Source organism: Stenella coeruleoalba (genome assembly GCF_951394435.1).
Source record: "Stenella coeruleoalba genome assembly, chromosome: 14".
NCBI classification, from domain to species: domain Eukaryota; kingdom Metazoa; phylum Chordata; class Mammalia; order Artiodactyla; family Delphinidae; genus Stenella; species Stenella coeruleoalba.
Window position 1 is genome coordinate 47,773,121 of NC_137160.1, and position 22,572 is coordinate 47,795,692.

The 22,572-nt window shown below is 37.8% G+C and overlaps 1 protein-coding gene across 4 annotated transcripts in view; it reads left to right on the plus strand.

Moving 5' to 3' along the window:
* Positions 1-235: 235 nt before the first annotated feature.
* Positions 236-22,572, plus strand: part of SS18 (SS18 subunit of BAF chromatin remodeling complex) — a 76,694-nt gene continuing 54,357 nt past the window's right edge. For 3 of the 4 annotated variants that reach the window (XM_079942760.1, XM_079942763.1, XM_079942762.1), the window contains exons 1-3: positions 438-950; positions 3,822-3,898; positions 12,656-12,740. In XM_079942760.1, the coding sequence (XP_079798886.1) occupies positions 882-950; positions 3,822-3,898; positions 12,656-12,740 (231 nt within the window). In that variant the 5' untranslated portion in view covers positions 438-881. Of the gene's footprint in view, positions 354-437; positions 951-3,821; positions 3,899-12,655; positions 12,741-22,572 lie in introns of those variants that run through there. The other variant, XM_079942761.1, reaches the window with a different exon arrangement.

Here is a 22,572-nt window from a genome sequence, read left to right on the forward strand (position 1 = left end):
CTAACAAGGGTTTATCCTAAGAGGTGAACTCTTCAACTGTGGCCTTTTCAGCCAACTTGGCCGACTGCCCCGAGTGCAGGACACAGCCTTCGTTTCCCGATTTTGCGTCGCGCTTACTTTCCAATTGTTAAGAACGACTGTGTGTGCGCGCGAGACCGTGGACTCGGAGGTGCGCACTGGGGGCGTAGCTGAGCCATTCAAACCAGCGAATCCGCGTTCCCCTCGTCCTCCCAACTCTGCCTCATCTTGGCAGATGCCCCACGGGTTGGCACGAACTCCCGGGTCCTGACTTCCCTCCTCCCATCTCCGGGGTACCCGGACAGCTCGGGGAGGCCACTTCTTCCCCGGAGGGGGTAAGGATGAAGTTGGAAAAACTAAACGCGGTCTACAGCAGAGCGCCGAAACAGAGGCTGAGGGACGCTCCAGCACGCGGAGCGGGAGGAAAGCGGCCCCGCGCGAAAGGGGCGGGCCGGCTCGGGCGCTCGCATTTCCTGTGACAGGGGCTGCCCTAGCCGCTCCCTCTCCCGCGGCGGCGGGACCATTTCCTGAATCGCTGAAACGGAGGGAGGGCTGGGGCGCGGCCCTACCACAAGCGCAGGGGGCCGGGGGGTGGCGCGGAAGGAAAGGTGGAGGAACGGGAGGGCGATCAAGAGCAGGGAAGTTCTGCCGGGGCTGTGGTTCCAAAGTACCGCGCAGAAACTGGACTAGTACGGGCCAGAGTTCCCCGTCCAGGCTGGGCCGGCCGGCTGCCCGTCGGGCGCTGGAGCATCCCCCCTCCCCGCGCTCTCAACGTGGTTCGGCCCGAGAGACCGGCGTCTTTCCCCCAGTTTGCCGTTCACCCGGAGCGCTTGGGACTTGCCGATAGTGGTGACGGCGGCAACATGTCCGTGGCGTTCGCGGCCCCGAGGCAGCGCGGCAAGGGGGAGATCACTCCCGCTGCGATTCAGAAGGTGAAACCGCGTGGGGTCGGAGATGCCAGGCCCTGCCCGCGTTTGGGAGGGACCCGGGGGCCGGGCCGGGAGTCGGCCGGGCTGGGGGCGGAGGCGGGCCTGCTGGGAGGCGGGTGGGTGTGGGAACCCGAGCCGCGGGCTGCGCCCGAGTGGGTGGCGGAAGGGGGCGAACCAGTTCTCTCGAGGAGTCCCGCGCGCGTTTGGGCTCCTTCCTACAGGCACAAAAGCCCAAGCAACTGGCGCCTGATTTCTCTAGGGATGGGGCGGTGTTCGCGCGGCGGGGCGCGTGCACCCGGCGGTGGCGGCCGCGCGAGGAAGGGCTGTTTTCCGCGGCCCGCGCCCCCCGCGCGTCGCTCCGGAGTTACTTTGGCGTCGCCCCGCCCCGCGCGCCGAGGCGGCTCTGTGCAGACCTCACCTAGGGTCGCCGGGGGCCCGAGGGGAAGCCGGAGCGTTGCTGTCTCTCCGCGCAGAGCTGCAAACTCCGGCCGAGTTGGGGAGCTCTCACCAGAACTTGGGGGACGCGGCAGGGAACCTTAGTCGAGGCTCAGGGGCGGGCGAGGGAGAACCCTCTGGATTTCGGGGTTCTCTCGGAGTCCCTCCTCCCTTCCGGATGCACCCCTTACCTCTACAGCTGTAGCGAATACTCATTGATCGCCTACAGCAGGCGCTGAGGCTGCAGTGGTGACCATGGTCCTTGCCTTCACGGAGCTTACAGTCGAGTAGTGGAGACAGTCTGATTCTCGTGACCAATTGCAGAAGTAGTGATAAATACACAGGGAGCTGTGCTGTCGTTGCTGTTACTTGCCAGTTGGGGACACAAAGATTCTTTATTCTCTACCCCTTGTTGCCTATGAGCAAGGCAGCGTTCTGAGTTTTAGTTAACCGACTTTGAAAAGTTACTTAGAAAATTTTGCAGTTTACCTTAAATATTTCGGTTTTGTTTTATGCACCGGAACAAAGGTGAAAATTGAAGAGAAGTCAACTTCTGGTACCACTCAGGATACAATCCTACGCCCGGTAGATTATGTTAATTGGCTTCTGTTGACTCTCAGGTTCTTTGTAGTGTGGCATTTGACATTTGCCCAACTGTTGCTTTATTTTTATGAACAAACCGGCTTGGCAGTGCCTGAAAATGCAGTGCTTTTCGTGTAGCGTACTGGGCTAAGTCTGCGGCCTGGCAAACAGCTTCAAGTACACATAGGCAAAACGTGTCTCTGGAAGGCTTCGCTTTTTATTTTTGGCCTGTAGAAAAGTTCTGAGTTTTTCTTTTTCTTTTTCTGTAAAGAGTTTTTCTTACATACATCTAAAGATATTTATCATGGGTGATTAATTCAGGAGATGCTGATCAGTTAAAGTTTTCATCCTCAGCTGAGGAGAGAAAAAGGATTCCAAATTAAGTGCCTCATTCTATAGTGTGAGGGATTGATGTTAGGTATGAGACAAATATTCTAATGGTGAAGTTTATTAGGTTGAAGAATCTGAGAAGATAGGTTGTGAAATCGTTAGAGTGGAGATTGTATTAACACATTTTAAACACAAATTTTTTGGCATCTGATGATTAAGAAGAAAACTGCATTTTTTAGAAGGGCATGTTAATATTTTTTTCCAGCGATATGAATCATATGCACAGTATTTTTTTCTGCATATGATTCATATGCAGAAAAGTCATACTGTTCAATGGGTTTTCGTGTTTAGTTAAAAGAATTACATTAACTCAATTAGTGAGAAAGAGTGGTTATGCTATTATACTTCATGCTTTCGTTGAATCCTGGAAGGGTGGGGCAGTTTTAGGAGGAACATCTACTCCTGTCACTTGATAAATCTGAGACCCTGAAATCTTAAGTTGTTTTCACAGGGTAGCAAAGCTGGCACTAAAACTAACTGGCCTTTTAATTGCTACATCAGTGCTTTTTCCTCAGTGCCACTTTGCTTAGATGAATTATTTAACCCTTAAAGCTAGTTTTGCTTTGAATTGTTATAAGATGATAGTATGATAAATTGATATGCTTCTTACTTTTAAACTTTTGGTACAACTAAATTATAAGGTAGGCTCATAGAGTCTGCGATAAATATTACAGTACTTACCTAGAAATTATTGTAATTATTGCATATTTGGAGAATCACAAAACCATGCTGTATAAAACTTGGAAACTAGCCAGCTATCTCCTTAAGCCTCCTGAGTTGAAGTTTTCATGAGCTTATTCTGGATAAAGACAGATTTTTTTTTCACTAAGACAAAGCATTACAATGATGCAAAGCCAACTTGGACTCTTAACTTTCAGTCTTTATTGTTTGTTTTTTTTGGCTGTACCCCACGGCTTGGGGGCTCTTAGCTCCCCTGCCAGGGATTGAACCTGTGCTCTCTGCAGTGGAAGCTCAGAGTCCTAACCACTGGACCATCAGGGAATTCCCTCTTAACTTTTAGTCTTAATAAGGCTAAAACTTCTATTCAGATAGTAGAGGTAATTAAATGTTTGAACAGAAAAGAAACTCCAAATTTTCTGTGCTGAGCTTCAGGTAATAATTCAGAGGGAGAATAATTGAAATAGAAATATTAGGGAATTCCCTGGTGGTCCAATGGTTAAGACTCCATGCTTCCACTGCAGGGGATGCGGGTTCGATCCCTGGTCAGGGAATAAAATCCTGCAAGCCGGGCGGCACTGCCAAAAAAAAAAAAAAAAAAAATTAAAAAATGTTGATTAAACATGATAACATTTCAGAGGTATAAAATAAGATCTTTTGTGCTGAGCTATATACTATGTATAAAAAAAGTCCTGTGAATTCAGTTCCTGTAGAGATAAATGTTTCTAGAAATCTGAATTTTTTATTAATTGTTGCACTAGATTTACAATAAACTTTTTCTCATTTCAGATGTTGGATGAAAATAACCATCTTATTCAGTGTATAATGGATTATCAGAATAAAGGAAAGACCTCAGAGTGTTCTCAGTAAGATTGATATGAATTTTTTTGTATTTGTTTTTCTGTGTTGGTTAATTTTTTACTTTTCTTTTTAAGAACAGCTTTATTGAGATGTAATTCACATACCATATAATTCACCTATTTTAAAGTGTACAATTCAGTGGTTTTTAGTATATTCATAGAGTTGTACTATTACTTTAATCAATTTTAGAACATTTTCATCATTCCCAAAAGAAACGGTATCCCATTAGCAGTCACTCCCTGTTCTCACTTCCCAATCCCACACCCCTTGTTAATCACTAATTTGTTTTCTGTTTGTGTAGATTTGCTTATTGTGGACACTTCATATTAATGGATTCATTCAATACATGGTTTTTTTTGACCGACTTCTTTCCCTTAGCATAGTGTTTTCAAGATTCATCCATGTTGAAGCTTGTATCAGTATTTCCTTCCTTTTTATTGCTGAATAATCTTCCATGGTATACCACGTTTTATTTATTCATCAGTGATGTTGTTTGGGTTGGTTCCAATTCTTGACTATGATGAATAATGCTGTTGTGAACATTCGTGTGCAATTTTTTGGGTGACTTTTCTTGATTTTTTATAAAAAAAATTTGTTCTTTGGGATGGAGTGGATATCAGTGTTTTTCTAATACTTCTTATCCTGCATTATAAAATAATGACTTCAAATTTGCATAGTCTGATTTGTGGAAAAGTTAGATCTTCACATTTATAAGGTATTTAGTTACATCCATGTACAGTTGGCTCTTGAACAACATGGGTTTAAACTACACAGGTGCACTTCCATGTGGATTTTTTTCAGTAAAGATGTACTGCAGTGCTACATGATCTGCGGTTGGTTGAATATGTGGATGCGGAACCATGGATACTGGGGGCAGACTGTAGAGTTATACACAGATTTTCAACTGCGCCGGGCTCAGTCCCTCCTACCACTGTGTGCAAAGGTCAGCTGTATGTGGTTGAGAACGCAAAGTTTATGTCTAGTACAGAATTGATTACCACTCATAAGAACCGAACTTCTTACTCTGAAGTGATGATGCGTCTGAAGTAAACGGTATCCCCTAATAGAATCTGGTATAGTGGAACAAATTGAATATTTTATCAAAAGTCTCTGGAACAACACTATCAGTAGGAATATATTGGGAGCCACATAAGTAATTCTACATTTGCTAGTAGGCACATTAAACCAGTAAAAAGAAACATGAAATTAATTTTTATAATATATTTTATTTAACTTACTATTTCTAAAATAATATCTCTTCAATATGTAATCAGTATAAAAATACTAATGAGTTATTTTGTTCTTTTGTTTCATAATAAGTCTTTGGAATCCATGGTGCATCTTACCCTACTAACATGTCATTTTGTACTAGCCACAAGTTCAGTGTGTCTAGTGGCTACTGTATTGGACAACTCAGCTCTGAATATTTTACTCTCGCCATTGTTTTGGGACACATCTATCTTTCCTAGAGATCTCATTGGTCTGCTCTCAGGAAGATTTTTTCAGCAACCCTGGCTCTTTCTCTGTGTGGCTTTCATGCTGTGCTGGTCGCCTGCTGTCATCCGATTAACTCTTTACCTACTTTTGAGTCCCTCTCCATGACTTTGTCTCTTTCCCCTTTGTTTAAAATTGTTTTTGAATTAAGAAACTTATAAACCATAAAAGTTTGTAGGGATAAAAGTCGCTTTTTTACTTCTCACTCTTATATCTCTCTTCTCTCCACAGAGGTAATTACTTACAATGGTTTAGTACCTATCTTTCAAAACATTTTTCTGTGCATTTACAAATATGTGCTCACATTTATCTAAACACATTTAGACAGGTATTTTAGTTTTCACAGATTAAGGTTTTCTAAATGGAATGGCTGGGTCAAAGACCGTTCTAAATCTCCAAATTACCCTGCAAAGAGATTGTATTGGTTTGCTTTCCTCCCACTAGGTTTCAGAGTCCTGGTTTTCAACCATATCTTCCAGCAACGGATACTGGCCATCTTTTAAAATTTTTTTACACATCTGATTGGTGAAAAGTGGTATCTCTTTCTAAAACCTTTTATTTTTAAATAATTTCACTCTTATAAAAAAGTTTCAAAGATAGTAGAAGAAATTGCTGTATGCCCTTCACTGAAATGCCTCAAATGTTAACATATTAGTCCACTATGTCATTCACTTCTTCCCCATGTCGTTTTTCTGAAATATTTGAGAAAAAAGTTGCAGGCATGATTCTCTCTTATCTTTGTAACATCCATGTGTATTTCATAAAAACAAGCACAAATTCTTAGAGTCTAATTGTTAAAATCAAGAATTCAGGGACTTCCCTGGTGCTTTAGTGATTAAATACTGTTATCATATTTTCAGACCTTTCAAAAATTTTGCCAATTGTCCCGTTAGTGTATTTTTTCAGTTCCGTGATCCAGTGCAGGATCAGATGTTATATTTAGGTCTGTGTCTTCAGAATACTTTAATCTGTAACTGTCCTTCAGTTTTTCTGTTATCTTCCGTGATGTTGACATTGTTGAAGAGTACAGACCAGTTGTTGTGTTATATGTCCCTCATTTTGGGTTGACTGGTGTTTCTCCTTGATTAGACTCATGTTATACACTTTTGGCAGGAGTACCACAGACAAGATGTTGCGTCCTTCTCAGTGCATCCTCAGTAACCGTGTGATAGCAGTTTGTCCCAATATTCAGGGTAACTTTGGCTACTTCGTTAAGGTGGTGCCTGCCAGGATCTCTACTGTAAAGTTACTATTTCTTCCTTTGTTATTTCTGTGTATGTGTTGGGGAGATACCTTGAGACACACATAACCCTGTTTCTTAGCCTATTTCCACACATTCGTTTTAACATCCACCAGTGATTCTGGACTAAAACAGTTATTACTGTGGCAGTTGCCAAAAGGTGACTGAACCCATCTTTCCTTCTACAGTTATTTGGAATCCTACTGTAAGGAACAAATTTCCCAGCCCCTGTCCCATTCATTCATTCATTGATTTATATCTGAATGAACTTATGGATTCTTACTGTATTCTCTGGGTTTTAATTTGTTAGTCTATTATTTATTTATTTTCTTTTTCAAATTGTCCCAGATGTTGGCCACTGGGAGCCCCTCATGCTGGTTTCTTGACTTGTCTCTATTATTTTTTGAGCATTTAAAAAATTTCTTGTATGACAGAATGTTCCAGGCTCCTCTTGTACTTTTTTCTGCCCCAGTCTGGAATCATTTCTCCAAGCCCTAGTTCTTTTTTTGGAGAATAATATTTAGAAATTAAGATCTGGATGCTAGGATATCTTAATTTCTAATCACTTGTACATTTTGCATTTTGTGTGACCATTGCCACTTCTTTTATGTATATTTTCTTTGATGAATCTTGTCTGTTTATATGTGAAAATTTCTTTTAAGAAATTACAACTGTGGATAATCATCAGTGGTTAGGAGATCACTGCCTCATGTCAGCCATGGAATGATAACAACTGAGCGGCACTGATTAGAATAATTATTTTCACTTACGGCTTTTTTTCTTCTTTTTACTACCTTTATCCAGCTCCTCCTCTTCCCCGCCCCCCACCACTGGTAACCACACATCTGATCTCTTTTTCTGTGAGTTTGTCTGTTTTTGTTATTCTGTTATTCTTTTTGGGGGGCTGCACTGTGCAGCATGTGGGATCTTAGTTTCCTGACCAGGGATCGAACCCATGGCCCCTGCGGTGGAAGCGCTGAGTCTTAACTGCAGGACGGCCAGGGAAGTCCCTGTCTGTTTGTTTTTGAAGTATAACTGACCTACATCACTATGCTAGTTCTTGGTGCACAACATAGTGATTTGACATATCTATATGTTACAAAATGGTCATCACACCTGTGGTCTTTTAAAATGCCAGGTAAAGCCACGGGCATAGGACTGGTTCAATTTCCTATAGGCCCTAGCAGTACGTGACAGGGATAAGACATGTTCAGATGTAGAACCCACTTTTCCAACTTGTCGGCAAAAGTTTATACTGTCTTATTCTTCATAGTCTTAGCTTTTTTGTGTATGTGATCATTTTCCCCTTCTCTGCCTATTGGCATAGACCTCATTTGATCACATATATGTATAAATGGGGCTTAAATTGATTTAGGTAGAATCTTAAATTTTGCCCTTTCTGTTGTATTTAATTTCATTCTTAGAGTTCTTCATATACTCTTTCTTTCTCAAGTTGTCAGAATTGGTTTGTGAGTGAAGAAAAAAAATTCTCCTCTCAACATTAATCAATGTTCTTGTTTCTCACAGGCGAAGTGAAAGGAGAATAAAGAGAAACATCAATGACAGCCATCTGGGAATTGATAGTTCAATTTTATTTATTTATTTATTTATATTTTTGGCTGTGTTGGGTCTTCGTTTCTGTGCGAGGGCTTTCTCTAGTTTTGGCGAGTGCGGGCTATTCTTCATTGCGGTGCGCGGGCCTCTCACTGTCGTGGCCTCTCTTGTTGCGGAGCACAGGCTCCAGACACGCAGGCTCAGTAGTCGTGGCTCACGGGCCCAGTTGCTCCGTGGCATGTGGGATCTTCCCAGAACAGGGCTCAAACCCAGGTCGTCTGCATTGGCAGGGAGATTCTCAACCACTGCGCCACCAGGGAAGCCCAAGTTCAACTTTAATTAAACAGTTCCTTAAGATGTGATAACTGCCTGAAGCAGTGTTTTTTGTTTTTTTTTTTTTTTTGCGGTACGCGGGCCTCTCACTGTTGTGGCCTCTCCCGTTGCGGAGCACAGGCTCCGGACGCGCAGGCTCAGTGGCCATGGCTCACGGGCCCAGCTGCTCCGCGGCATGTGGCATCTTCCCGGACCGGGGCACGAAACCGTGTCCCCTGCATTGGCAGACGGCCTCTCAACCACTGTGCCACCAGGGAAGCCCTGAAGCAATGTTTTTTAAAATCAAAAGTAACTTTATTTTTATGAAAGCAGTATAGGCATTGTAGAAAATTAGAAAACACAGATATTTAAAATTTAGAGAACGAACAACATATTCTCACCACCCAAAGATTTTTCACTGGTAACATCTTTGGATATATTACTCTACCCTTATCTACACACACACACACACGCTCACACTCACACTCACACTCACTCCCATATAAGTCAGTGAATCACCTGTAGAGCTCATATGCCCAGATCCTCTTCCCTTTAAATTCTGACAACTTATATGTAAGAATATATTATTGCTCTCTTGTGGTGTTTGGTTTGAGCATTTTCTAAATCATCCCATGTATTTGCTTAAATCAGCCCTTATTTTTTGTATTTCAGGGTGAGTGCACCTATTTCAGAGTGTGTTATAAACAGTTCTCAAGTGAAAAATTTTTGTTCATCATAGTGTAAATGAATTTAGTTTTAAATCTCTAGTTAGGAAGTTAACTTTTATTCTATAAATTGTATTTGTGTTGACCTAAAAATACACTGTTCATAGCTTCTAGGTAAAAGTTTCTTTTTCAAAATGAAATCTGACTTTTTTGGATTCATTTTGTAATTATATCAATAAATTTAATGGTGGTTATTTTACTTTATTCGAGGTAATTCATGTAGTGGCTCTTAGTGGAATCTTTGGGAAGTGAACTGCCTCTCATTTAATAGGTTAATAATTAAGGGTATCTGGAAATATCTGCCAGTATGTATGAGGAAGTTACCATCATGAAATATAAAATGTCGAATATATTTTATATCTTCCCTTTGCTTACATACTGTTTTCTTTTGTTAACGTATACGTTTTTAGAAATAATAAGCATATAAAAACTGCTTCAGTGACAAATTAATAGTATTTATAGAATTTAAAAAAAGTTTCTCAGGAAAATGTTTAATATTTGTAGAAGAATCTTAGAATAAGCTTATTTGATGAGTGCTGTAAAAAGAATGCAGTTTTTACAAGAGGAAACCCTACTGAAGTTACAAAAGACCATTAAAAACGATCATTTTTACTTACCCCCTTACATTAGGTAAAAAGATTTGGAGCTTTTGGGACAATTGTAGAAATTTGACTGGTTTTTGTGGATTCGATGGTAATATTGTATCAGTATTCATTTCCTTGTTATGATGGTTGTATTGTAGTTATATAGGGGAATGTCCTTGTTTTTGGGAAATTGACACTGAAGTGTTAGAAGTAATGGGGTATTATGCCGGTAACTGACTCTCGATGGTTTTGGAAAAAAGTGTGTCGTTGCATGCACGTGTATGTTGGTGTAGGTGTTTAGAGATAGTATAAGACAGATGTAAGATGCTGACAGTTGGGGAGCGTGGGAGAAAAATATTTGGGAGTTCTTCATACTATTCTTGAAACTGTAAGTTTGAGAGTATTTCAAGATTAAAAATTAAGATTTGATAGTTGGGGAAATGTCTTTAAAGTATTTCATAAAAGTTGCTATATTTATAGATATTTAGAACCACAAGGACTTTAGAGATCTACCCTCACTGCCATATTTTTTTAAATAAATTTATTTTTGTTTGCGTTGGGTCTTCGTTGCTGGGCGCGGGCTTTCTTTAGTTGGGGCGAGCAGGGGCTACTCTGTTGCAGTGCACGTGCTTCTCATTGCAGTGGCTTCTCTTGTTGTGGAGCACGGGCTCTAGGCGCGCAGGCTTCGGTAGTTGTAGTACGCGGACTCAGTAGTTGTGGCTCGCGGACTCTAGAGTGCAGCCTCAGTAGTTGTGGCGCAGGGGCTTAGTTGCTCCACGGCATGTGGGATCTTCCCGGACCAGGGCTCGAACCCGTGTTCCCTGCATTGGCAGCAGATTCTTAGCCACTGTGCCACCAGGGAAGTTCCTGCCATTATTTTATAAATGAGGCCTCAAGCGTGTGGCAGATTAAACAGTATTTTAACACTGGCTTACCGAGGACCAATAAGCATGAGTAGAATTTTCTTAAAGGGTCATGAGTAAGCCATAGTCTCTGAGTAAAGTTGGTATTTTTATTTTTGATAGGGCAGTCAGCAAATCTCATATCTCAGTACATGTGATAGAGCCATACTAATATTCAGAAGAAAAGAAAAACTTGAAAGAGCAGCCTTTGAAATGGGTTACATGTTCTAATGGCTGGTTGGTTTTTTAAAGATGGCAAGATTGTAGAATCCTGTATCTTAAATTCCATTCAAGATGTCTATGGAATAATGAAGTAGTTCCAGCTAGTGGTGCCTGTTAGTGCTGTTTGAAGAATTACAATGACATAATTAACCATTATGAATAATTCAGTGCAAAATAATAATTCTTGGTCCTTGTTTGTTTAAGGATCCCTATAACAATATATCATGTCTGATTGAGCAACATAGTGTATATGTGAGGAGGAGCATTAAGAACTTAGACTTGTTTTTAAACAACAACAAAAAAACAAAAACAAAGAAACAAGGAAACCTTGGGAAGTGTTGGATATATCTGTTACCTCCATGGTGGTGATGTTTTCACTGGTGTTCGTGTATGTCCAAGCTCATCAAATTGTACACATTAAATACGTGAAGTTCTTTATATATATCAGTTATATCTCAATAAATTTATAAAAAAACAAACAAGCAAACTATAAAAGTATGATCTTGTTGGTGAAGAAACTTTAAGTTCAGTGAGAAATAAGTTTTTTCCTCCCTAATAAGAAAACAGTAGTGAAACCAGTTTTTCCAGCAGGATATAAATAATGCAGCGAAGAATTTACTAGGATTCCTCTTAAGGGTGTCTGTCTTAGAAAATTACTTCATTTGGGATCCATATTAGAAGACTCTATTTAGCTGAATAAAGTTCTTTTGACTTATTTTCATTATTTTAATTTGTATAGTATTTATTAGTAAATGAAATTCTAAAAGCTTAATTTGATGCACGTTTTACGTTTGTATTATTTTGTGGGTTTACCAGCACTAGTAATTGGATCACTACTAATTTCAATCTGGTTTCATCTGAGTTAATTTTTTAAATTATGAAGAGTGGCTTAGCAAAATTAATTCATAGGTAAGTAAGATCACAATAAACATGTTTAACCACTTGACTCTGATAATGAGAATTTGCTTTATTTTTTAAAGTTAATTTGCAGTGTTGTTGGTGTTGGTGTCCTATTATTTCCTCCATCCCGGTGCTTTAGCATATAACTTTTTTCTTTTGTTTGTAATTGGAGATGCCTCTTTATTGTCCTCTCTATACGTCCTGATAGATGGGCAGCATAACCACGGCAGGCATAGATTGTTGGTCACTGCTGCAGGAATGAGAAGGGAAAAAATGTGTGGTTTCCACCTCCTTTCTGACATTTTAGCAGAGCGTGTTGACTGTACTTGGCTTTGAGGTTTTTGGCAACACGAAAATGGCAGAGGGAAGGGAATAAGCATATCAGTTTTGTTGATTCCTTCATTCTAGATCTCTTTGCATATGTTATATGTGTGGAGCCAGTACCTGTCTCAGTTATTCCATTTACTATGCTGTACAATCTTGTACAAGTTACTAACCTTTCTAAACCTCAATTTCTTTATCTGTGAAATGGAGAAAATAAGAATCTTCACTTCATAGTGTTGGTCTGAGGATTAAATCGGATGTTTAAGTATGTAAAACAACTATAGCAATATCTAGCACATGGTAAGAGCTCCGTGTTTATTATTGTCTTTGAACATACTTATTTGGAATTATTTTGCAGAGGAACTAGGAAAAATTGAAGTGCTGTTGATGTTCAGGTAACAGAAATCACTCATTAAACTTGAGGAATAAAATGCTGTTTGTATAATATGTAAGCAGATAGGAAGAAAATTATTTTTTAATATTGATATTTGTTTTGTTTTAATAGGTATCAACAGATGCTGCATACAAACTTGGTCTACCTTGCTACAATAGCAGATTCTAATCAAAACATGCAGTCTCTTTTACCAGCAGTAAGTACCTTTAAAGTAGTGTGAAGTAGATAATTTTTATAGAGTTCTTTACAGAATAACACATTTTTGTTTGGTGATTCTGAGTTTTGTTTAGCAAATCCTGCCCTCTTCTGAGAACATGAAGATATTCTCCTATATGATCTACAAGCTTTATTATTTTGCCTTCATATTTAATTTGAATTAATTCACCTGGAATTGATTCCCTGACTGAAGAAGTTATATCCATCCATCTATTCACTAACCCACCTATTTATTTATTTATTTATTTATTTATTTAAATGTGTAATTGCACAAATTATTTAGGAACAAATCTGTAATATTTTAAAGCAGATCCCCAGCCAATCATATATGTAATTTAATATGCATCTCTGGCAGATAAGGACTATTATCCCACACCACAAAATTAACCAGAATCTCTTAATGTCTTATAATACCCAGGATGTTTTCAATTTTCACCAATTATCTAAAAAACTCGAATGTTTTAATGATTGTTTGCCACAGAATCCAAACAAGGTCCACCTGTTGCATTCGTTGATCTGTGTCTTAAGTTTTTTTTAATCTGTATCAGTTTATATTTTTTATTCTCCATTTATTTGTTGAAGAAACTGGGTCATATATTTTGCAGAACTTCTCACATTTTGGATTTGGCTGATTGTATCCTCGTGGTTCTTTAACGTGTTCCTCCATCTCATCTCTGTTTCCTCTAAACTGATAATTTATAGATTGAGAGGCTCCATTAGAATTAGGTTTAGTTTTATGTTATTTCATTGGTGGCCCCGTGTTTGTGTTGCCTATTGTATCTCGTTAGCAGGGACATATTTTGTTGTCCCGTTTTTAGTGATGTCAGGATTGATCAGTGCACACAGTTGGTATTGGTCTGATCAGTCCATTATAAAGTTCCCCATCTACCTTTCAGTTAGTGGTTTTAGCAGTCATTGGTGCTTGTTGACCAGGTTCGTTGTTTCATTTTAGGATCTAAGAACAATGAGTTTCTAACTTTACAGTTACTCCTACAATGTACTTCTTTTAAAAAGGAAAATTTCCTTTAATCAAATATTTGGTTATCCTGAAATAGAGAGTTCTATAGGAAAGTCATGATAAAGGCTTGATTCTATTCCTTTATCAATTTTCGGAATAACCAGTTGGTCTCTAGCAACCTGCAAAAGATGACCAAGGATTTTGTCTTTTTTTTATTATCTGAACTTATACATTTTTATATTTTTAATGTGTTTAAATCCATTGAGTCATTTTCTGTGATACTCAAGTTTTCTCACCTGTGGTCAGTGGGTACCCCTTCATTTGGCTCCTGTGTCCTTCTGACATGATTTCGTTATTGTATAGCTTCTTCGCTTCAGAATTTGTGAGAGAGATCAGACTGATTATGTTTTCTGCCCCAGAACTATTCTGCCCCAAGTATTTTTCCAACCAGCCTTTTTTCTATGGGAATTGGTATTTAGAAACCACAATTTGGATGTTTGGGGCATTCATTATTACTGAGTTTCCATTTTTTCTTGGCATTTTCAGCAGACAGAGGTAGTAAACACGCTTTTTTAAAAGAAAGAAAATATTAAATTAGTGATATTGCCACTTCAGGAAAAGTTTTTTTACCCAGATTTGATTTTATGTATTAGTATCTCTTCTGTCTTACTCTAAAAATCTTGATACCTCAATGACGTTATTATAGTCACTTGTTTGCTTTATACTACTATATATGTAACATAATTTCAATATAACAATACCAAGATTGCCGCTAACAATAATATGGTTGTCCTTAGATATATCTCACTAGGGATATATAATGAATAAATTTAGTTTTGAATCTGAAAGAATGTTAATGTGATTTTTTGCCATGGATTTCATTATCAGCTAGTATGAGCAATAGATTTGATTTCATTTGTTTCCAGGTAGATAATTCTCTCCCAGCATTATCTGTTAGAAAAATAAAACAAAATGTCTTTTCTCTATTTTGTCATGCCACTTGATATTATATATCAAGTGTCCATATATGTGCGGGTCTGTGTCTAATCTCTCTATTCTGTTCCATTGGCCAGTTTTTATAAATTCCACTATCTTGTCACAGTTGTCATAGTCCAATAAGTCTTGATGTATGTTAGAGAAGTTCTTTACTTATTCCTTATATTCCTTATTTTTTTCAAGAATATCTTGTGTACTGATCCTTTGCATTTCCATATACACTTAAACATCAGCATGTCCAACATAATCCGCTTGTGATTTTCATTGAGGTGAACTTGACTATAAATCAATTTGGGGAGAATTGATGTCTCTACAATACTGAGTCTTTCAAATCATGATCATTGCATGTATTTTGATTTATTTAGTCCTTTACTATCTGTCAATAAAGTTTTGTGATTTTCCTGCAAAGGAAATTTACACATCTCTCTCCTGCAGAGACATTTACACATCTCTCTGGATTTATTGCTAAGTACCTCGTATTTTTGAGGCAATTTGAAATGGAATCGTTGTTTTTTAAGTTTTATTTTGTAACTGTGATTACAGTTTACATAGAAACTCAATTGATTTTGAATCTCACAGCCTTGTTCAACTCTTACTTCTAACAATTTTTCTGTAGATACTTCCAGTTTTCTATATTCACGAACATATTTGTGAATAATGAGTTTTGTTTTTTCTTGCCAATCCTTACACCTTTTATTTCTTTCTCTTGCCTTACTTCTCTGGCTAGGACCTCCAGTACATTCCTGAATAGAAGTGGTGATAGAGGACATCTTAATCTTGTTCCTGATCACAAAGGGAAAGCTTTCACTGTTTGACCATTATGTATGATGCTTGCTGTAGTTTTTTTTGTGGATACCTTTTATCAGGTTAAGGAAGTTCCCTTTCGTTTCTGTTGTGCTAATAGTTTATATATTGAATGGATGTTAAATTTTATTAAATACTTCTATTACATCTAATGAGGTGATCATAGTTTTTTCTTTAATCTGTTAATATGGTGAATTACATTGATTTACTTCTCAATGCTCAGTCAGTCTTGGATTTTTGTAATTAACCTACTTTTTCATGACCCACTTGGTCATGGTCTTTTTAAAAAACTTGCTGTATTCAGTTTGTTAAATTTTTGATCAAGATTTTTATGGCTGTTCATGAGTGTCATTGATTTTTAATTTTCTTTTCTTATAATGCCTTTGTCTGTTTTTTATTTTGAGGTTATGCTGGCTTCATAAAATGACCTGCAGAATTTTCCCACTTTTTCTTATCTGGAAGAATTTGCAGAGTATAACCGTTTCCTAAATGATTGGTGTAATTCTTTAGAAAAGCCATTTGGATCTGAAATTTTCTTTGTGAGGCTTTTATTTACTGACTCAATTTCTTTATGGTTATAGGACAGTTTATACATTTCTATATCTTATGAGGTAGCTATTTTGGTAAATTGTGCTTTTTAACATTTTATCCAGATTTTCAAATTTATTGACATAAAGTTTGTGAAATAATCTCTTTTTTCTAATGTCTGTGGGATCTGTAGTGATAGTTTATTTTCTTCTTAATGTGGTTTATTTGTGTCTCCTCGTTAAAAAATTTTTTTGATCACTGTTGCCACGTATTTATTGTATTTTCTTCTTTTAGTCTTTAAAGCGTCAGTTTTTGACTTTCTCTGTTGCAGCATTTCTCAAACTTTTTGTTCACAGAACCCCATTATGTTATACTTAAACATTACTGAGCACTCTGAGGAGTTTCATGTCAGTTATATACACTGATATTATTGATTATATTTTACTTATTACACTAATATTCATTTAAAATGAACAACAGTAAACCCATTGCGTGTTAATATAAATAACATTCTTTAAAGGAAAAATAACTGTATCTTTGAAAAAAAATTTAGTGAGTTAAATGACACTTTAATAATTTTGCAAATTTCTTTTAACTGGCTTAATAGGAAACATCTGTATTCTCATATCTACTTCTGGATTCAATCTAGCATATGTTTTGGTTGAAGTAGAAGAAAATCCAGTCCCACACAAATGTGAAATTTGAAAAGGGAAGAATATTTTTAGCCTTTTTAGGTTGTGGATAATCTGTGATAGTATAGCAGATCTCAGCAAGTGTTTTTTAAAGGTTAGTTGCAGTATGGAATCTGAAATTATATCAGTACATTTTTCTTATTCTGGTACATTAAAGTTCATTGGTCTGTTTTGCATTCTGTATGGGTCTTTTACTCATGTGTGATTTCATAACATCATGCTTTGGTCATTTGGAAAATAATAAGTTCACTTAGTTATGCACCTTTTCCAAATACTGATATATTTCATTATATGATACCAAAAAATTGGTGATTTTTTGAAATCACCACCAATCTAATCAGAAAGGTCTCTTAAGTACTGGGATGTTGTCAAGCTCAAGACAGTAAATCTTAGTTTGCCAAATTCCCAGTTCTTCCTTGAAAAGTCAAATTTGATCATTCGCAGAAAATGCCATCAGTTGTTTTCCAGGCTCACGGTGTTCAGTTTTGAGGAAATGTCTGCCAAATACCCAAGCCTGGATAAGTATAATTTGGCTAGATATTGTTCTTTTGTTTGTTTTTTTTTTGCGGTACGCGGGCCTCTCACTGCTGTGGCCTCTCCCGTTGCGGAGCACAGGCTCCGGACGCGCAGGCTCAGTGGCCATGGCTCACGGGCCCAGCCGCTCCGCGGCATGTGGGATCTTCCCGGACCGGGGCACGAACCCGTGTCCCCTGTATCGGCAGGTGGACTCTCAACCACTGCTCCACCAGGGAAGCCCTAGATATTGTTCTTTTAAGTAAAATTGGTGTTCCATGAAAACAGTGCCTAAATCAGCAAGCAGCACAATCACAAAGTGTTTTCATTTTACTTTGATTTGCAGCAGATATGTTTATTATTTTCACATTTTGTCACACAGAATATTTAACTGACACGGAGAACTTAATAAATGAATAATTTTTACTGCTTCGTCAAGGACATTCTTAAGTGAAAATGACTTTTTCTTTCTTTAACTGCTAGTCTGGGGCAGTCAATAGTACGATGATTTACAGTAGAGTTTGATACCTTGATATATGCCAAGGCTCCATCAGTGACATCCACTTTTGCTTTTGCACCATGATGTTGTAAATATCAACATAGCCTAAAAGACAAACATCATCTTAGTATTATTATGGAAATAGTTTTGACCTTTTAGATTGCCTAAAAGAATCTTGAGAAGCAGACTTTGTGACCATTACTCTTTTGTACGTTTTTGGATATGATTAATTTCTGATCTCATCTTTATTATTTCATTTTATTTTCCTTCAGTGTATTTTGCTGTCCTTTTTCTGAGTTTTAAGATGAATGCCTTCTTCATCAGTTTTAATCCTTCCATACTAATACATGCATTTGAAGGGTGTAAATTTCTGTCTAATTAGTTCTGTTATGTAGTATATTCATATTTATTCAGTTCCAAATATTTTATAATTTCCGTTGTTATTTCTTCTTTTTACATGGGTTGATAAATATATTAGTTTGCAAACATAGGGAGATTTTATTGTTTTCTTTTTCTTAATGATTTCTGACTTCTTTGCATTGTGGGTAGGTAACACTTTGTATGATTTCAGTTCTTGGGAATTCTTTGAGATTTGTTTTACAATCCAGCATATGGTCAGTTTTTACAAATGTTCTATGTATTCTTTAGCCCCTGAGTGCAGAGTCCTGTATATGTTCACTAGTTCAGGTGTGTTAATCTTGTTTGAATCTTCTGGATAGCCTTACTGAATTTTTTTTTTTAACTTTGTGATGTTTCATTTGTGTGTTTGTTCTATCAGTTACTGAGAGGTGTATGTTTAAAATGTCCAAGTATAGTTGTGGATTGACTGTTTTTCCTTGTAAATCTTTCGAGTTTATTACATTTTGAGGCACTGTAGTGGATGCATGTATGTTTAGAAATGTTATAGCTTTCCGGTTCTTTGTAACATGTCATTATGAAGTATCCCTCCTTATCTCTAATTATGCTTTTTGTATTAATGTCTGCTTGTCTGGTTTTTGTGTAGCTGAGTCATCTTTCTTTAGCATTTGCATGGTATATCCACCTTTCCATTTCTTTGTGTTAGAGATATGTGTCTTATGAACAGCATGTTGTTTTTTTAAAAAAATCCAATCCAGCAATCTTTGTTATTTACTTGAAACATCAAATCCATTTACAGTGAACGTAATTGCTTATATATCTTAATTTAAACCTGCCATCATAGAATGCACTTTATTTTTGTCTCATCTGTTTATATTCCTTTTCTTCTGTTCTTTTTGTCTTGATAATTATTTAAAAAAAATTTTTCCCCCACTAGTTTGGAAATTATATACTTACATACTTATTATTATTTTAGAGGTTACTATATAGTTAACAATTCAAGGACCCTCAGATACTTTATTTCAATTCATTCCCTCAATGACTTATCCATTGTGTTACACATTTTAAATCTGTGGATGTTTACTCACAAGTGATTTTTACTTTTTTTTAAAGTTAGTCTTCATTAGGTGATTATCATTGTTACCATTTTTGATGCTTTTCATTCCTCCCTTCATTTACAGCCTTTTCTCTCAGATCATTTCTTTTTTCCTCCCTAGAGAACATATTTCAGTATTTCCTTTTAGCATTGGTTTGGTGGTGACAGATACCTTCAGGTCTTTTTTTGTTTGTTTTTGTTTTTTTGGTGATCTAAAAATGCCTTTTCACTATCATTCTTAAAAGATGTTTTTGCCAGGGACAGGTTTTAGGTTGGCATGTGAGCACATTAAATTAATCATTCTGCTGTTTTCTGGCTTTTATCTATTGACAGTTGAATGTCAGTGTAAACATTACTATTTTGAAGGCAGTTTGACTGTTTTCTTTGACTGTGTTGAAGATTTTTTGCTTTGTCTAGAGTTTTTTGCAGTTTTACTATGATCTTTCTAGGTGTGCGTTTCTTTTTATTTATCCTGCTTGGTGTTTGTTGAGATTTCTGAAATCTGTGGATTGATATCAGTTTTGGAAAATTCTCAACTGGCTTTCTATATTGGCTAACATGCCCACAGCAAATGTAGCCCCCAAGTTTGGGCCCATGTCTCTAGAATTTTTTTCTTCTGGATCTTGGCCTGTTCATTTCTAACTACTTTGTCTGCTCTTCCATATCTTTAAACATATTTTAAAAGTATTTTCTCCAGCTTTTTTTGTTGTCCGCAGTGGAGGGTTTGAATGACCTAATTTGCTGTTAACCTGTGATTCCTTAGTATTGGAATAGAATTCTGTTTTGCTATCCATAGAATATTAGTTATTTTTAAGGCTTCTTAGATACGACTGTTTCACTGGAGAGAGAACAAACACTTGCAGAAGGACTACTAAGTATTGGGTCCTTTCAGTACTTTATTTCATCCTTAGAATTTTTTAAGATATTAGTCCCATTCTATGGTTGAGGAAACTGAGTCTCAGGGTGATTAATGCATCTAGGGACTTGTAGTTGCTAAGTGGTAGCATGGCATTTGAACCCAGGCCTTACTGAAAGCAGTTCATGCATTATGATACCAAGTCATGTTGCTATTAGGATGGAATAGAAATTAAAGTCTGACCCATTTGCTCTTAAGTTTGTGTATCAGGGTAGGACGTGGCTAGATTTTTCAAGAGCTTGAATCTAAATTTTACAACCTGCAGTGTCTTGATTGTTCTACTGTGTTGTTATGGAAATGAATGCCTTGATCATTTTTGTTTCTTTCTTGTCTAGCATTATTCCTGTACTCAGGTGTTAAGTTTAAAAAATAAAGTTAAATGAATGAGTCTGCTTATAGTTTGGGGACTATACTATAGATTTAAGAGGCAGGTTAAGAATTTAGCTTATTAGTGGGAAGCAGCCACATAGCACGGGGAGATCAGCTTGGTGCTTTGTGACCACCTAGAGGGGTGGGATAGGGAGGGTGGGAGGGAGAAGCAAGAGGGAGGGGATGTGGGGATATATGTATACTTATAGCTGATTCACTTTGTTATACAGCAGAAACTAACACACCATTGTAAAGCAATTATACTCCAATAAAGATGTTAAAGAAAAAAGAATTTAGCTTATTATCACCATGGTGACTTATAACTCAGTGATTCTTTTTTTTTTTTTTTGCGGTACGTGGGCCTCTCACCACCGCGGCCCCTCCCGTTGTGGAGGGAACCAGGGCACAAACCCGTGTCCCCTGCATTGGCAGGCGGACTCTCAACCACTGCGCCACCAGGGAAACCCTCTTTTTTTTTTTTTTTTCTCCTGTTCTAGTACATCTGAAAGATGTGACACATTGTGAACATGTTCTCATCAAAACAGTAACGCATTGCACAGGGGTTCTCAAGTCAGGGCACTGAGTGTGAAGAGGGGACGTTCTCCTCCAGATAGTCTTAGAGCCTCGTGGGTGGTTGGGGAATGAGGGTAGTTTGCAGAGTGTTCTCAGGTGATTCTGTTGACCCTTCCGTATCCCTTCTACCCAACCAATTGAGAGTCTCTACGTGACTTATAGTACTGTGCAATTCTGGATTTTGTCAGTTTGTCTTGATTTGAAATATTGTCTTCATAATATATGGAAATGTCTTAAAGTCTTAAACATTACAGTTTCTCAGATATGTCCCATATTCTCTCCAGCTTCTATGCAGAACACAAAAATGTTGGGTCATACCACACATCTTGAGATTTAGTTACTCATTTCTCTTGCCCTTCCTCAAGGAGGTGGTAATTATTGAGAAGCCAGTGTGGTAAAATTTAGCTCCCATAGATATTCATTAAGGTGCTGCAAAATCTCTAACTCAGAATTTACTATTCCATTCTCATCTGTTGCTAAGTTATACATTGTTACTGAATTTTTTTTCATTTGTTTTTTATAGAGTTTACATTTTTCCCTACAAATCAAATAGGACAGTAAAAATTATTATTTATATTCAGGGAAAGTATTATTTTACCGTCACCTGGTTAAGAACCATTACAAAGGAAAGACACACATTTCATTACAAACCTACCATTGTTTCAGATTCATTTAACACAGTTACTATTTTACATCATATTTTACTAAAGAATACAGTTATTGCCATTTGTGTATTTTGAAATAAAATTTTTCCTTCTTAATATTGGTCAAAGTTTTATTTAAAATGTGTAATCAGGGCTTCCCTGGTGGCGCAGTGGTTGGGAGTCCGCCTGCCGATGCAGCGGACACGGGTTCGTGCCCCGGTCCGGGAGGATCCCACATGCCACGGAGCGGCTGGGCCCATGAGCCATGGCCGCTGAGCCTGCACGTCCGGAGCCTGTGCTCCGCAACGGGAGAGGCCACAACAGTGAGAGGCCCGCGTACCGCAAAAATAAATAAATAAAATATGTGATCACATTTTCATTTTAAAAAATGGGTATTTTGAAGGTTAGGTTGCTTGGGAAGCTAAGTTAACAAAGGAAGAGGGGTTTTAGAAAGCCTAGAGATAAATAGATCCTCATAGTAGGGGTAACAACAGAGTTGGACCAATAATAAAAGCGGAGCTAAAGAGGGGGAAAATCAGCAAGAAGGAAACAGTTGGATTAGAAATGAAATAGGAAGAAAGCTGAATTTGAGAAAACTAGAATAGTAGAATACATACAACCAATCTGCCAAAAGGGATAAAATATACTACTTACTAACTGTAGTTTGAGAAATTTTGACCCTGAAAAAGGACTGTATGTTTTAGGGTGATTTTACTGAAGTTTTCCAGAACGGCATTTTTCACTTTATTTAACTGGTTAGTAATGTGCTCATGATTATACGTATGCTCAACTTTTAGGTTTTTTAGTGTCCTCCCAAAAGAGGAATTATATATTTATAGTAATATTTCATGTATCTGGAACAAGACC